This window comes from Stigmatopora argus, chromosome 11 (genome assembly GCF_051989625.1).
Source record: "Stigmatopora argus isolate UIUO_Sarg chromosome 11, RoL_Sarg_1.0, whole genome shotgun sequence".
Lineage (NCBI taxonomy): Eukaryota > Metazoa > Chordata > Actinopteri > Syngnathiformes > Syngnathidae > Stigmatopora > Stigmatopora argus.
The window spans coordinates 18,034,662-18,051,798 of record NC_135397.1 but is presented as its reverse complement, the minus strand read 5'-3'; the positions used below and the strand labels follow the sequence as shown (position 1 = coordinate 18,051,798).

At 44.2% G+C, this 17,137-nt stretch overlaps 1 protein-coding gene and 1 long non-coding RNA gene across 7 annotated transcripts in view; one reads left to right on the top strand and one right to left on the bottom strand.

Moving 5' to 3' along the window:
* Positions 1–11,937, top strand: part of zswim8 (zinc finger, SWIM-type containing 8) — a 241,622-nt gene extending 229,685 nt beyond the window's left edge. For all 6 annotated transcript variants that reach the window (XM_077613657.1, XM_077613656.1, XM_077613654.1 and 3 more), the window contains one exon: positions 11,525–11,937. In XM_077613657.1, coding sequence (XP_077469783.1) covers positions 11,525–11,728 — 204 coding nt within the window. In that variant the 3' untranslated portion in view covers positions 11,729–11,937. The remainder of the gene's footprint in view (positions 1–11,524) is intronic.
* The window catches only part of LOC144084865 (uncharacterized), a 29,339-nt gene continuing 13,080 nt past the window's right edge, over positions 879–17,137 (bottom strand). Inside the window, exon 2 of the long non-coding RNA XR_013303936.1 lies at positions 879–2,177. This is a non-coding gene — a long non-coding RNA (uncharacterized LOC144084865). The remainder of the gene's footprint in view (positions 2,178–17,137) is intronic.

Genomic DNA, 17,137 nt, shown 5'->3' with positions numbered 1-17,137 from the left:
CAAAAAGTCTCTCTCTGTCCCTCTCTCTCCCCTCTGCAAAATCTGTCTAATTTTAGTACTATTAAACGTCATAACCACTAGTGATTTGTTGCTCTGTTAATAGACGGTGAATTCCATTCCAATATCCAGTTTTTTGGAGCGTTTTTTTTCAGAGGGTTGTAACGAATTAATTTGTTTTTAGTTCATTTCTATGGGAAACGTTAATTTGAGATACGAGTAAATCGATATACGACCTCAGTTCCGCAGCGCATTAACTCATATCTCAAGGTACCACTGTATTTAACAGTATTGTTCCAGTTCAGGCATTTGTGTTTCTTTAATATCTGACAGTGGTAGTGTGTTTTTGGCTTTCTCTCCAATACTTTCAAAGCCTGTTTATAAACGGTTTCAATTGGTTTTAGTGTTGTTTTGCAGGCCAATGAACAACAGCAGTTTTTTTTATCTGTCATTTGAAAGCTAGTTTAGAGTCAAGAGGGATTCCTAGGTATTTAAATTCTTGGACTACATTGATTGTTTTTCCTGCAGGATGGGGAGCGAGCTCGAACAGCTGTGAACCGCTCACAGTTGTCCTTGCAACTCTCTCTGAATGAACAGTGGGTCAGTCTTTATATAGGAAAACAGGGCATAGTATGGTTTCTATGACAACGACCAAACTCTGGGCAAAGTCTGATTAATCAGTGGCAGGTCTCCATGACAACGACCAAACTTTGGGCAAAGTCTGATTAATCAGTGACAAGTCTCCATGGCAACGACCAAACTTTGGGCAAAGTCCGGTTAATCAGTGTCAAGTCTCCATGACAACGACCAAACTCGGGGCAAGTTTCTTATGACATCGATGTTTCCATACTTACAAAAACTGATACAATATGAACACGCAATTGCCAAGCGACTTTGTCATTTTATCTTACAATCTTATCTTACAGTTTTCTCTGAGTACTCCGTTTTCCTCCCACATCACAAAAAGATGCATTGTAGGCTGATTCAAGGTTTGATCAAAACTGAGAAGCAGGGTAAACAACAGGTTAGGATAACAAGCACGAGAGCAATAACAGTTACAAACGGTACTAGGGATTTCAAAAGAGTCTGTGTCCATGAGCCTGAGAGGAACCAGTCAAGCCATCCTCGTTGTGGAACCGGATCTCCGGTCACAGCGCTCTGCATGTTCCTCATAGCCTGCAGGGCATCATGGACCGAGCATGACGCGCCGGCAGGGATGAAGTCGCAGCATGAGTCTCCTACCATGGCACACACACCGCCCCGCTGGGCGACCACTCCGTCAAGAGCAAGGCGGCCCAGGACAATCACCTGGGCCATGGCGGCTACCCGGGCCTCTCGGCCTTGCTGCAGCCTGGACTGACGCGCCGACACAGTCAATGGTCTCCAGACGCAGGGCGTTCCTTGCCGCTCCCACCCAGGGGAACAGAGCCATCAGGATTTTGGAGGAGACTGACCAGTGTTTGTGTTTGAGGGGGACATTCGAGCCCCACACTGGATCATGGTTGTGAGCTCCAACACTCGTTCATCAGCTTTGACGGTGATGGCCAACTTGGTGAAGTTAGCGGTCAATATCACACGGTGAGGTCCGTCCCAACTTGGAGATGACCAGCACTTTCTTTTTATCACCTTGACCAGGTCACCTGGGGACAGGACCTCCTGTGTGGGAGACCGAGAAGATGTCGGCAGATCATTTGCATTTATCACAGTTCTTTCTTGGAACATTTTGCATAATCACTAAGTGAGAGAATCCGCTTCTCCTCTCTCCTCCACCACCAGTCTGAGTCTTACTGTTCCATTGGTTCTTTCAACGAGTCCAGCACTTTGGGGGCGGCAGGTGCAATGATACCTCAGGTCGATTGCAAGATGCCGTCCCATAGCTTGCATCACGCGGCTCACGAAGCGAGCACCACCATCACTCCAAATGACACGTGGTATTCCATGGCTTGGAATGATCCTTTTGCATATGGCTTTTGCGACTGCCCTGGCGTCCGCTTTCTTGGATGGGCATATCTCAACCCACTTGGTCAATGACCACCAGACAGTACCTGTATATGCCACCTTGGTTCAGCTCGATGAAATCCATGTTCAGAACCTCGAAGGGATATGTCCTTGTTTGCCTTGTTCCGCGCTTGGGTCGTTCATTGCCTTGAGAGTTGTGTCTATAGCAGGTGAGACAGTTTCTGCAAAAAAAATTAAAGTAGGTTTGGGGACCTCTGGGACTATACTATCCCTCCTCTTGAGACATGGCTCCTCCCATGGCTCAATTTGACAATCACTTCAAAAAATAATTGTGGAACGCATGGCTTGTTTGCATAGAGGCCGTTCTTGTGTTGAGTGGCTCTTTCTGTTTCCGATTGTAGTTTCTCTTTTTCTGGTCGTTTATTTTAACCCTTTGTAGGAAGGTTTAGTCTCAATTGAAACGCTTTCACCTTTTTTTGCATATGGAGACAATAAAACCAATATAAAAGAGTTCCCTATGGTTTTATGGCATTGCTTGCTGAGCAATAATCTTTCCAATCAATATTGGAGTGGTTGCCGTTTTGTTTTATTACGTCAGAAAGTTTATCTCACCTGTCTCCTCAAACGTTTCAACTGAGAGAACCTTCTTACAGTGCAAAAGGTGGATCCATATCCCCCTCTCGGCTATTTTCACGTCTGCTGGTTGGTCAGCAACACCTGGTATGGACGTTCCCACTTTAAGGCACCACCTGGCACCACCGTTGGTCCATTTCCTGTTGAGAAGCACAGTCTCCCTCTGCCAACCCAAATTCAATGCATTTCCTTAAAGATTTTTTTTTCTTTTTCAGTGCCCCAAATTCAATTTCGCAGAGCAGATTATTTGTTCCTCCACGTCAAGTTTGACATTTGGAGTACTGCTGCTGCATTTTCATCAAACATTTTCATTTGAGGAAATATTTTTCCATAATTTGTCGCTGCCATCCCTGAAAAAGGGCTTATTGGCGATTTCATAAATCGATTTCAAATTTCTAAATCCTTTTTCACCTTGATATCTAACCGGTTGATTATATCTCGGTGGCCAGCCAATCAAAAATACAAGAAGACAGACAACCATTCATGCACAAACTTATAATGAAACATCAATGGTCTGCAAATTTGCTGTCCTATCAGCAATAATCATTCCCAAAGGAAATAGGTCGACGTAATTTGGTTGACATCAATTGTTCGATGCTTATGCAATCCGTAATATCATTAATATTCTAATAGTCATTAATATGACCCACGCCAAAGCATATTTCACCCTCTCAGAACAAACCAGGGAAATTATGCCTATCCTAAGTCAATTATTGTATCTAAACCAGCCAGGTACAATTTGGGTGCCATTATCACTATAAATCAATGATTCTTTGGAATTCCATATCGTGCACTTTGTTGTATTTTTCCAATCTCTCTGTCACTCTCTTTCTCTCTCTCTGTCACTCTCTTTCTCTCTCTCTCTGCCTCTCTCTCTGTCACAATCTCTCTCTGTCTCTCTCTCTGTCACACCTTCAGCTGCTTTCCCCAAACTTTCTATGCACTTACAATATTTTTTTCTTCATGCTTACAAAACTCTTTTCTATTCACTTACCAAAATCTTTTCTATTCACTTACCAAAAATCTTTTCTTCAACAATTCCCTTTTACGTTCATCAAACATTCCACATCCTTCAAACTGGGACAGAAACCATGCCTCTCACCCTTCGCGGCAGACACAGGCAACCCCCCACACTACGCATCGGCACATACCCCACATCTGGCAACCCTCCGATCTCCATTCTGAAGTCTGGCAACAAACCCATCTCCCTTGTCACTTTCCGACCCATATTAATCACTTACTTAATAGTTTACACAACAATTCTATTCTAAATTTACAGAAATTGATCTCTACTTCGTGATTCACCCAATATCTCTGAATACACCAAGACCACAAGTCCCTGACTTTGTCTTAGCAGAGTCCCTGACTCTATTAACACACCAACACTATAAGTCCCTGACTTATTCTTAGCGGAGTCCCGGACTCTATTCTTGTTCTACCTACGTTGGTCCCAGACCACAAACTATAATGTTCTACATATGTTGGTCCCAGACCACAAACTTTTATGTTCTACGTACGTTGGTCCCAGACCACAAACTATTATGTTCTACGTAAGTTGGTCCCAGACCACAAACTGTTAATACTACTACAGTGATAATACTCATTCAAATTATCACACTTCACGGAGACAGAAATCAAAGGGTGAACTCATGATCTTTCTCGTTCCGAACCTGCCCTAGTTCGGGGGACTTGTCACCAGATCACCGGAGCGGCGAGGGAACGTCCGTTGGGTTGACCCTTTCAATGGAGGATGCTGTCGTTGTGCTCCGTCGTCGCTCCGGCAATTGATGGCTGTTGGGTCCTGGGTTTCGGCACCAAAGTATGATAGATCTGAAAATACAACTTCAGAAACAGGTTAAGAACGAGTGAGATCAATTTAATAGGAAATAGGTTTATTACCGGACTGCAGGATGGGGAGACAGCTCGAACAGCTGTGAACCGCTCACAGTCTGCTGTCCTTGCAACTCTATCTGAATGAACAGTGGGTCAGTCTTTATATAGGAAAACAGGGCATAGTATGGTTTCTATGACAACGACCAAACTCTGGGCAAAGTCTGATTAATCAGTGGCAGGTCTCCATGACAACGACCAAACTTTGGGCAAAGTCTGATTAATCAGTGACAAGTCTCCATGGCAATGACCAAACTTTGGGCGAAGTCCGGTTAATCAGTGTCAAGTCTCCATGACAACGACCAAACTCGGGGCAAGTTTCTTATGACATCGATGTTTCCATACTTACAAAAACTGATACAATATAAACAAGCAATTGCCAAGCGACTTTGTCATTTTATCTTACAATCTTATCTTAGTTTTCTCTGAGTACTCCGTTTTCCTCCCACATCACAAAAAGATACATTGTAGGCTGATTGGACACTCTAAAATTGCCCCTAGGTATGGGTCTGTGTGTGCATGGCTGTCCGTCTCCTTGTGCTCTGCGATCGGCTGGCCACCAATACAGGGTGTCCCCCGCCCCTGGCCCAAAGTCAGCAGGGATAGGCTCCAGCACCCCCTGCGAGTGATAAAGTGGATAAAGCAGTTCAGAAGATGAATGAAAAAATATCTAGGAATAAAAGATTTTCTTAAATGCCATTAGAATATGCACAAATCCGACTTAAATTTTACCTTATTTTACACATCTGTCCTTCTCACTTCTCATTCTCGTTCAAATGACTTTTCTGCTAAACGTGTCACTTGAGATAGTCAAGTTTTCATTTATATGCAATTTTTTCCATGATTTTGCTTTGATTTATTTAATAAGGGATAGCACATATTAATGAACATATTTATATTCATGTAAATCAGGGGTCTCGAACTCAATTTACCTGGGGGCCGCTAGAGGCCGAGTCTGGGTGAGACTGGGCCGCATCAGGATTTTCACAAGAAAAGCACTGATAAAACTTTCCAACGTTATCAAATATCTTTATTTTTTAACAAAAAAAAATGAATTAAATAAATTAACTTAAAGATGAATAAAAAATAAATAAATCATTAATATAAAACCAAATAATACTAATGAGCATACAGTAGATATACACTGGCTGGCTAAGTAGAGAAAATGAATTATTTTTATTCCGTTTCAAATGTCTGTATTAACAGCTCTTTAACCTTTAACTTTCTGAACTTGAATGGAACATTGAACATGAAATATTCTGAACACGGCTTCTTTTGCCTACTCCTTGCTGCTAGAGACCTGGCAGCGCTTCTTCTCACAGTCACATTTGGCTTGAGGGAGGAAGCAGTGGAGACCCTCAGTAGAGCTTGAAGATGCTCATCAGTAAGTCTGGACCTGTACTTGGACTTATTGAAGTTCAAGGTGGAGAAGAGCTTCTCACACAAGTATGTGCTCCCAAAAAGGCACATGGTCCGCTTGAACCTTCGGGAAAGTTCAGGGAAGCTGGGGGTCAACTCTCTCAAAAATTGCCCAAGCTTGTCTGCTTCTCCACTCACCTCCCTGAACTTGGCTTTGAGTGCAGAGTTGCACTGCAGGTCAATGAGCTCCATTTGAAGCTCAGGAGGGGCATCTTGCACATCAAAGGAGAAGGGGTCCGCAAAAATTTGAAATGTGGCTTTGTGTGTCTTGAAGTCTGCAAATCTGTGATCAAATTCCTCCTGTAGCTTCGAAATGGCCTCAACATACTTCTCACCACTGAATGGTGTGCCTCCATCCACGAGAGCCTTGCATGCTGGGAAATGGCAAAGGTTTGTCTGAGAGAGCTGGGCTTTCCATAACACAAGTTTAGTGCAGAATGCTCTCACGTTGTCATAGGCAGCACTGACAAGTTGCCCCTGGCCTTGTAGCTTCTTGTTCAGTACATTAAGCTCATGTGTGATATCAACAAGAAAAGCCAAGTCCATGAGCCATTTGGGATCACTTAGCACAGGATCAATCAACTCACAAACGGCGTAGCTAGCTTTGACTGCTGCATTACTGTCTTTGGTAGCCTTCTTGAAGAGATCCTGTTGCCTCAGAAGACGTGTTTTAAGACTGGCAACCTGGTTGGCTCTCTCATCTCCCTGGTATTTTTCGTACTCCTCAGCATGTCTCATAGTACAATTACGTTTCAAATTGTATTCCTTGTGCACCGCAACTTTTTCAGTGTAAATGAGACACGTCGGGGTGCCCCTGTGTTCAACAAAGAAATATTGCACTCCCCACTTTTCTTGAAACTGTCTGTGCTCATCACCGACCTTTCTCTTCACGGCAGGCTTTGAAAGAGACATCTCTGGGGCTCTGTAATATGTTTTTCCACTTGGAATGAGTCTCGGGTTGATCTTTCACATTCAGTCGCGCGGGTTTGTGGCGCATGTGCACTTTCGCTCTCCGTTTCAATCGCGGAGATGGCTACAGACACTGACACAGGCTGGATCACGGATCATAGCGCCTCATTCAGTTCTATGCTGAGAGCAGCGGAGGAGTGTGCGCGCCGAGCGGAGTGATCGGCCTCACGGCTTCTCCTCCGCCCAGCTAATTGGAGGAATGAATGAGTGAGTGAGCGAGGCACTGGACAGCCCGGCCGATGTCCCGCCCTCCAGAGCCGTATACCTCACCGTGATTGGTTCATTCAGCTCCGAACCAAAGTTCCCTCTAATTTTTTGTTGGTCTGAGCAGAAAGACAACCTCCCTGAACGCACTGAGTACCAGTGTGAGCGACATCATCGGTACTCGGATGATTCGCCTAAAGACGTTTCGCCGACGGACGTTTGACAGACGGGCAGGTCGCCGAATGGACGTTAGGATTTTTAATCCGGCCCGCCGCCGGTGTTGTCCAAATTATAGTAAAAATCAATGTTCGTCTACCATCAATGGCAGTCCGGGAATAAGCACTCTTGGGCAGGCAGATGTAGCAGAACCGAGCCGTAAAATGACAGCAATCGGGTCAAATCCATCCTAAAACAGCATTTAATGATTAAATACAAATACTGGATGATATCGCGATGGAGGCAAAAAAACGTCTATAGACGTCCATTCGCCAAACGGCTCAAAATGCTCTCAAATTCGGTCAAATCCAGCTGAAAACAGCGTTTAATGATTAAATACAAAAACTAGTATTTGTATTTAATCATTAAACTAACAAATACTAGTACGACCTGTCCGTCTGTCAAACGTCCGTCGGCGAAACGTCTTTAGGCGAATCATCCGGTCACGACATCATCATTGCTCGCTATCGGCACACCAGTATCACACCTGCCACAAGCAGGTGCATGTCAATGTTCCCTCTAATTTTTCATGTAAAACATGCTGTAAAACAAGAAAAACATGAGTGGACAGAGCTACTGCCACTGGCTGCCACTTAAACGGCGCCATCATGGGGAAAGGGGTAAAAAAAAAAAAAAAAAAAAAAATTAAAAAAAAAAAAAATCGATCTTTCATATTAAGACGGGGGCCGCAAATTATCGTCCCGCGGGCCGCAGTTGGCCCGCGGGCCGCAAGTTTGAGACCCCTGATGTAAATGAACATATATATGTAAGATTGAAGCCGAGGGCTAATTTCCATTTACTATAGTCCATTGTGTAGGTTGAAGACAAACGATCACATACTAGACACGCACGCACACAACCACACACACAGCAGATTTAGACAGTTCTCACCCGATTTCACCGCTTGTTCTTCTATTTGCACAGTAAAGTAAAAAGGAATGGATTAAGAAATATTAAAATCTAATTAAAAAAAAGATAGAAGGGCTGTAAAACACGAAAAACAAGAGTGGACAGAGCTACTGCCACTGGCTGCCGCGTGAACGGCGCCATCATGCGGGGGGGGGGTGGAAAAATTATGGATTTTATTTTGTGCGCTCCATATGATTTGCTGTGCACGGAGAAGACGACAGTAGTGCGCAATTGCGCACGCGCGCAGCTTAGAGGGAACATTGCCCATACCTATGGGCAATTTAGAGTGTCCAACCAGCCTACCAAGCATGTTTTTAGAATGTGGGTTGTTTACAATTGCCAATGTCTTTGAAAGAAAATGTTTATCAAGGACTTTTGATGTAAGCAGGCCTCTCTTTCAATGTGCCTTGAATTACGAACACCAATAAATTAAATTACAGTCCAAATGACAAGAATCATATTCCAATGCTAACATAAGGATGCTGTGACAGCTGCTCGTTCAGTGATACATTGATCTTTTCAAACATGTGCAGCAATTATGCTACAATTTGGTGCCCTTTTTCTTGCCCTCCTTCTGAACTCAGTATGGAGCAAATTTGAATATTTTATGAGCAGGAGCACAGCTCTCTTGTGTCTTATTAAAGTGCATACATGCACATACAAATGCAACACACTAGAAGCAGTTGAAATGCACATTTGTGGTTATACATTAGGTGCCCGGGAAACACAAATTCTTAGACGTGTTTGTGTTATGGAAATTGTATCTGTGGATGTAAGACACTCATAAAAAAATAAATGAATAATCTTTTCCATTAGGGCGGCCCGGTGGTGCAAGTGGTTAGCGCGTCGGCCTTACAGCTGGGGTCATGAGTTCAAATCCAGGTCACGTCCATCTGTGTGGAGTTTGCATGTTTTCCCCGGGCCTGCGTGGGTTTCTTCCAGGTACTCCGGTTTCCTCCCAAATTCCAAAAACATGAATGGTAGGCTGATTGGACACTCTAAATTGCCCCTAGGTATAGGTGTGAATGTGCATTGTTGTCCGTCTCTCTGTGCCCTGCGATCGGCTGGCCACTGATTCAGGGTGTCCCCCGCCTCTGGCTTGGAGACAGCTGGGATTGGCTCCAGCACCCCCCGTGACCCTAATGAGGATAAAGCAGTTCAGAAAATGAGATGAGAGGAGACTTCCATTTAAAAACAGCCATTTGATGGTTCAGTGGTTCTTCAACCTGACTTGTGGGCAGCATGAGTTCAATTCCAATTCAGTGGCAGTGTGTCTCTATGCTACTGACTGTCAAGCAGTTTAGGTTTAAGAGTTGCGGGGATTGCTGGAGCCTACCCGAGCTGACTGGAAAAAAGCAGGTTCCATCCTAGACTGGTTGCCAGTCACCCAAAGGGTGTAGTGTGGCTTTCATGCCTTATCAATTTCTAGCCGCAACATTCGAGTGCATTTGAGCCCGTGTGTGAGTAGTTTGGAGTTTAAACCAGAAAACAGTATCCAAATAGAGTTGTATTTAGATGCAACTACCCTTGTTTGGATTGGATAACTTTATTCATCCCGTATTTGGGAAATTTCATTGTCACAGTAGCAAGAGGGTGAGAATACAGATACAGGAAAGACATTTTAGACATAAATAGATAGGTAATAAGTAAGTTAATAAATAAATACATGAATAAATATATAAATAAGCGTGTTGCTTAGCACATATATACATACATACACAGATGTACATGTATACATACGGTTGGTCTTAACATTCAGCCATTTCTTTTGTTAAAGAGCCTGATACATGATGGGAGGAAGGATCTTCGGAAGCGCTCCTTCCTGCAAACAGGGTGCAGCAGTCTATTGCTGAAAGAGCTTTGGAGGGACTCCACAAACTCATGCAGGGGGTGGGAGGTGCTGTTCATGATGGATATTGTTGGGTTCACCAATAGATACGCTTTAAGATAAGGAAGACATCGGAGGCATATTCTGCTTTATCTTGCAAGAGAGAATCGGTCCTGACTCGCCTTCCTCCCAGATCACTTTAAAAAATCGAATCCTCTCCTGCCCATTTAATTGCATTACAGTCAAAACAATTAAGGTCATAAATCAAAACAATTACATAAGAGTTAAAACAAGCAAGCATCCATTTTAAAACAATTGCTAGTCTTTTCGGAGGTTGATTCGGTATCGCCACCTGGGCCGAAATCCAAGTCAAAACAATCAAGAGTCCTTCCCGGATCTTCAGTGTGAGGTTGTGACCGTGTGAGAAGTTGAGGTTACAAAACAATTTATGAGTCCTCCCAGATCCGTGTGAGAGGTCGAGGTTTCCAAAGAATTTTGAGTCCAGACGGATAGAGACCTTTCCCTTTGTTTATCACGGTTGCAAGCAGGTGTACTTAAATGACTTTTTTAATGTTACTAAGCTTCATTGCAAGCACATATATATAATGATTATATTTCAAGCAAAGTTATAATAACGATAAACCTAACAGATATCATCCTGGCCAGCATCCTCCTCTCTCCCACTTCCTCCACAGAGTCCAAAGGACAGTCAAGAACAGAGCTGGCCCTCCTGACCAGCTTGTTCAGCCTGTTCTTGTCCCTCTCCGTTCCCCCGCATCCCCAACAGACAACTGCATAAAACACTGTAGATGCCACCACAGTGTCGTAAAAGGTCCTCAGCAGTGTCCTGCACACTCCAAAGGACCGTAGTCTCCTCAGTAGGTGGAGGCAGCTGAGCATTCCTGCGTTCTCGTACTTCCTTGTCTGGGATACCCTGTAGACACGGGCCCATTGTGTTCCTTCCTTTCCATGTCTAATCTGTAAACAGGGGACAATTGTGCTCCTTTATCAGTTTTTGACCTCTCTCAATCGTCCCGTGGTCCAGAGCAGTTCGGTCAAAGGGATTCTCCCACTCACGAAAAACAGACTTGGTGATTTTGTACTGGATATATTTCAGTGTTTACCTTTTAAATCCCAATCTTAGGTATTAAATATTATTCCCTTACAGCAGTATTTAACTTTTTGTTTTATGTATTTTAATATGTTCCCATTTTATATACAAATCTGTTTTAACATTGTAATTTAAGTCCTATACTCTATTAAATTTGGTGCAACGCACGTTGAATCCAATTGACGTCTTCAAACTGTTTTAGAAACAAAAACCTTTTCTGTTTATTTGTTTGACTAAGCTACTGCATTTTATTGTTAGTCAATGTTTGAAAGTGTAGTCGTTTTTGGTAGTACTTGATGCAAAAACCCACTGATATGATCCTCAGTGTGTCTTGTCTTATTCCATGTAAACCTTTCAAGCAACTACCATTTTGTGTCTTTTCTCCCCAGTATATTCATCACAGACTCATCCACTTAACACCTGCTGACTATGATGACTTTATCAACATCATCCGCAGTGCTAGAGGTGCTTTTTGTCTCACACCCGTGGGAGTAATGCAGTTAAACGACATACTTCACAACCTGAAGAGAGGTAAACAAACCAAGGAACTATGGCATCGCATTTCCCTAGAGATGGGAACGTTTTCACCTTGAATAACCTGGCCTGGAAGAATCCATTCGGATCAATAGTCCCACTTGGCTGAGCCAGCCACATTTCGACTGTTTTGAAAGAAATATTTCTTCCACTCCACACACCAGCAACTATGTATAACAAGCACAGCGCAAAGGTTCACTACCAGTTGTTTTTTTTCTATGTCTGGTAAAATGTATGTCTGTCTATTAAATTTTAATATAATATTTAATTGTTGTTTTTGATTCATCTTGAGCAAAAAATAATTGAGAAAAAGCTTGATCTAATTTTAATGTTACTTCCTTTTCAAGAAATGTGTCGGGCGGCCCAGCCGCTGAGTGGTTAGTGCGTCGGCCTCGCATATCTGGGGTCCTGGGTTCGAATTCAGGTCGGTCCACCTGTGTGGAGTTTGCATGTTCTCCCTGGGCCTGTGTGGGTTTTGTCCGGGTACTCCGGTTTCCTGCCACATTCCAAAAACATGCATGGTAGGCCAATTGGACACTCTAAATTGCCCCTAGATATGAGTGTGAGTGTGAATGGTTGTCCATCTCCTCCGTGCCCTGCAATCGGCTGGCCACCGATTCAGGGTCTCCCCACCTGCCCGAAAAGTCAGCTGGGATAGGCTCCACCACTCCCTGCCACCCGGTTCAGAAAATAAATGAATGAAAAAGAAATGTGTTGGGTCTATTGTGTTTTAAAGTTAAGATCATTGTGTTGAGGTAAGAGAATTTTTTTTAATATAAATGTGTATGAATTGCTAAATATTCATGCCTTAAAAAAAAGTTTTTAAAAACTGGAAACTTCACCTTTTGTGGGATGGGTGTTCTTGATGAACTCACCAAAATTACATATAATTTATGATGGGACTGCAATAATTACCTAATGTGATGCCTTCTCAATTAAAGGTGCTATGAAATAGTAAACCATGAAAAGTCAAAGAAAAGGCTTAAATAAATGAAATTATATATTAATTAACCATCCTTTCTCAGCTGCTTCTAATATAATTCTTAACAGAAGATGATTTTACACCCAAAATGAGCTGCAGATTTTTATTTATTTGCTAGCATAGGGTTTCTCTTGTTGCCATGTGACTGATGTGTCAATATGTTCTAGCAGCACTAGAATTGTTTAACTTTTTCGAAACGACCGTTCAAAGGCATTAACAGGCAAAAGCAAGGGAGGAGGACTGTGCATGTATATACATAATGAATGGTGTTGTGACAGTAAAATTATTGACACTCACTGTTCCCCGGATTTAGAGTTATTAGCAATACGATGTAGGCCCTATTATCTACCAAGAGAGCTAAATGTCGTCATAGCAACAGCTATCTACATACCTCCGAATGCTAACGTTACCACGGCACCTAACCTCCTGCTAACGGCTGTAAACAAACAACAGCTTGACCACCCCGATGGCGTTTTTATTGTCGCTGGTGATTTCAACAAGGCGTGTTTAAAGACTTTTACCTAAGTTTATTCAATACGTAAATTGTTATACTAGAGGAGACAAAACTCTTGACCATGTCTATTCTAACATCAAACATGCTTATAAAGCCACTTCCCTCCCTCACCTAGCTGGATCAGATCACCTCTGCCTATCTCTCACCCCCGCTTACACTCCACTCCGGAGGCAAACAACGCCACAAATAAAGATAATAAAAACTTGGCCCGACAACGCACTCTCTCAGCTGCAGGACTGTTTTTCCCGCACCAACTGGGAACTTTTTGTACACGACAACCTCCAGGACTACACGGACTCCGTACTTTCTTACATAAAAAACTGCATTGACAACGTCACTACAGATAAACGAATACGGGTTTTTCCTAACCAAAAACCCTGGATGACCAATGAGACACAGGCACTCATCAAATGCCGTAACTCCGCCTTTAGATCAGGGGACAAGATAAAATATAGCGCTGCCTGAGCTGAGCTGAAAAGAGGCATTAAAAAGGCCAAGGCAGCATATACCAAAAAAATTGAGGAGCACTTCACAGAAAATAACCCAAAGAAGATGTGGCAAGGAATACGACATATTACCAACTACAATAACAATAATATGTCTGTTAATGCAGATGCCTCACTAGCGGAGAAATTGAACCGTTTCTTTGCCCGCTTTGAGACTGACAAATCAGACCCAGTCTCAACACCCCCCCCACCACCCGGCAGCAATACACTGACGTTCCGGGAACAGGAAGTGAGACTGGTAATGCGGTCCGTGAACACCAGGAAGGCTGCTGGCCCAGACGGAGTACCTGGGAAGGTGCTCAAAGCCTGTGCTGACCAGCTGGCTGGAGTCTTCACAAATATTTTCAATTGTTCCCTGCAACTATCCATCATTCCATCTTGTCTGAAATCTGCCACCATCTTCCCTGTCCCCAAAAAGCCAACCATTGGCAGCATGAATGATTATAGGCCTGTTGCCCTCACGCCTGTGATCATGAAGTGCTTTGAAAAGTTGGTAGCCCGCCATATCAGGAATACAATCTCTCCCTCAATTGACCCTCACCAGTTCGCTTATAGAGCAAACAGGTCCACTGATGATGCTATTGCCATTGCTCTTCATACAGCACTGAGCCACCTGGAACACCCTGGGAACTACGTGAGGATGCTCTTCATTGACTATAGCTCAGCCTTCAATACCATAAAACCGGACATTCTGACTGACAAACTCTCCCACCTTGGACTATCCTCTTCAATCTGCTGCTGGATAAAGGACTTCTTGACCAACCGACCACAGACTGTTAGACTTGGTCCCCACCTCTCTTCCTCCATTTCACTAAGCACTGGCTCCCCTCAAGGCTGTGTACTGAGTCCTCTTCTGTACTCCCTGTGTACTGTACACCCACCCACCAGTCTAACACCATCATCAAATTCGCTGACGACACCACTGTGGTCGGACTCATCTCAGGAGGGGATGAGTCGGCTTACAGAGATGAGGTCAACAATTTGTCTTCGTGGTGCTCGGTGAACAATCTCACACTGAACACCACGAAAACTAAAGAAATCATCCTGGACTTTCGCAAACACGGCACAGATCTGGCCCCACTCCTCATAAATGGAGTATGTGTAGACAGGGTCCAGTCCTTTAAATTCCTGGGGGTCCACGTCACGGACAAGCTCTCATGGTCTACAAACACCACGGCAGTGGTGAAGAAGGCTCAGAAACGACTCCATTTCCTCAGGGTACTTAGGAAGAACAACTTGGGCACCAATCTTCTGAGAACCTTCTATAGAACCACTGTAGAGAGCATCCTGGCGTACGGCATCACAGTGTGGTATGCTGGAAGCACGGCGGCAGACAAAAAGGCCATGCAGAAAGTGATTAACACTGCCCAGAGGATTGTCGGCTGCTCTCTGCCCTCACTTGAAGACATTGCCAGCCCTCGTTACCTCAGCAGAGCCAAGAACATCATAGGGGACCCTTACCACCCTGGTCACAATCTGTTCCAGCTGCTGCCCTCTGGCAGACGCTATAGGTCCCACAAAGCACGGACAAATAGGCTTAAGGACAGTTTTTTCCCCACATCCATCAGAAATCTAAACTCGCGCTAACATAACACACATTCCCCTCTGCGGTATATGAACAGATGTTTGGTTGGTGATCTGCCTCCTACTAGCTGACTGAGGAAAGGTAAGTGGAAGACAGTGAGAGGTAAGCGACCTGTATCCTCAATAGCGGAATGACAAATTACAAGTCCGTAACTTACACTTATTAGGTCTTTTGCCGATTAAACGTAGCTTATGGAGAAGCACCATCAATTTCGTCACACGCAGTTTCTGCGTGTGATGACAAGTAGGCTTTTGTGTTGTGATAATGACGACAGGGCCTATGTCCGATTATTATTATTATTAATTCTGGTTGTGATGTCACAACCAGAATTTCTGAAATAAGTGGGTGTTCTCTGATCATTGTTTTGGGTGGAATTACTTTGAAATGTTATTAAAAAATATCTGCTTGAACATGACATTAATGCAGTCACTTTCAGTCATGGGCAATCAAAGGCAACCTTCTGCAAACAGGACATCCCCAAGATCACGCCTAGCTTCTCCTCTGGTTGCTGGAACACTGAAACGAATCCAGACCAAGCACTGGTCCAAACAGTTGGCGCCTGCATAGAAGTTTAAGAAAAGTTCCCCAGGTCCCAGGAGCAACATTTGCTTTACACCCTCATGAACTGTGCAAGGCCAACTGTTAACCCCCGAAAGTCCAACCCCCCCCCCAAAAAACTGAATCAAGAGGTCGTCCCGGCCGGCCCACAAAGAAGTGGCAAGCTGCCCCGTCGGGTCATCCCGCGCAGCCCGCGAAGAAGCGGCAATCTGGCCCGTCGAGATCGTCCCGGCCGGCCCGTAAAGATCTGGCGGGGTTGCATGGAAGATTGAACAGCACACACAATTCACGTTTCTTGTTCAGGAGGAGGATCCCAATCTTTATTTTAAAAGTTTGTGTCTTTTATAGGACTGTTATAAACGAAAACAGGATACATCTGCACTCTATCGTCATCATTTTGGCGATAACACATGGCTTTCTTGGCAGCTCAACATGACTGAAGTCACAGACTCCCAGGGTAGCTTACATGAGCGATTAAACAACGAGTTCATGCTGGGCCACGCACGTCGCTTATATTATACTGAAAGATGGATTCATTAGATCTAATTCCACAATATTCCCTCCCTTTGTAGTTTTTAACTACAAACACAATAATACACTTCCAACATTCTCTGTAAGACCGGCATCTGGGGTCCCGCAGTCCCTTTTCTTCAATCACCCGCTGATGATCAGTACAGTGTCCGCTGGAGGGAACTGTTGAGTGAAAATCCGTTGATGGTTCATTCGTGTGTTTGTCCAAATATTCCAATATATAAATAATGGAAACAGAGGCAGAAATGTGACAACAACTCGTCGAGTTTAATAAACATAGCGTTATGTGACCGTAGATGCGATTCAAACAATGGCTTCTATCTAATTGAGGGTCCTGAGTGTTGGAAGACATTGCCTTTATATTGGGGAGGAGGATAGGTGGTGTATCTCGATGATGACTCAGCCCCGCAGCCAGCTGGGAGCCACTGACACTGTGGTTATCGGTAGTTTTGCTGATAATGATGCAAGCTGCGGAGAGTTCTGCACGCCGCGTTCCTTCTACGTACTTTCTTGAACTGAACTTTCTTATGTCTGCACGTTCCCCCCTCAGAACCCATGTAAGGAAAGTCGTTCCTTGTTGTCTTGGGATGGTTGCTTGGTACGCGACATGCAGGAGTTAGGCGCTCGCTCCACCTCTTCCCCCTTCCCAGCCTCCTGGACGGACGTTGTCGCCCCTCGTGGTTCCCTACTGCTCTCACGGTGTAGCTCAGTGAATGGCACGTCCCGCAGGAAGACTCCTCTTGACTCGCCCCGCCGAGCTTGCCCCTGGGTGGCTCGTTGCCCAGTGGCTAA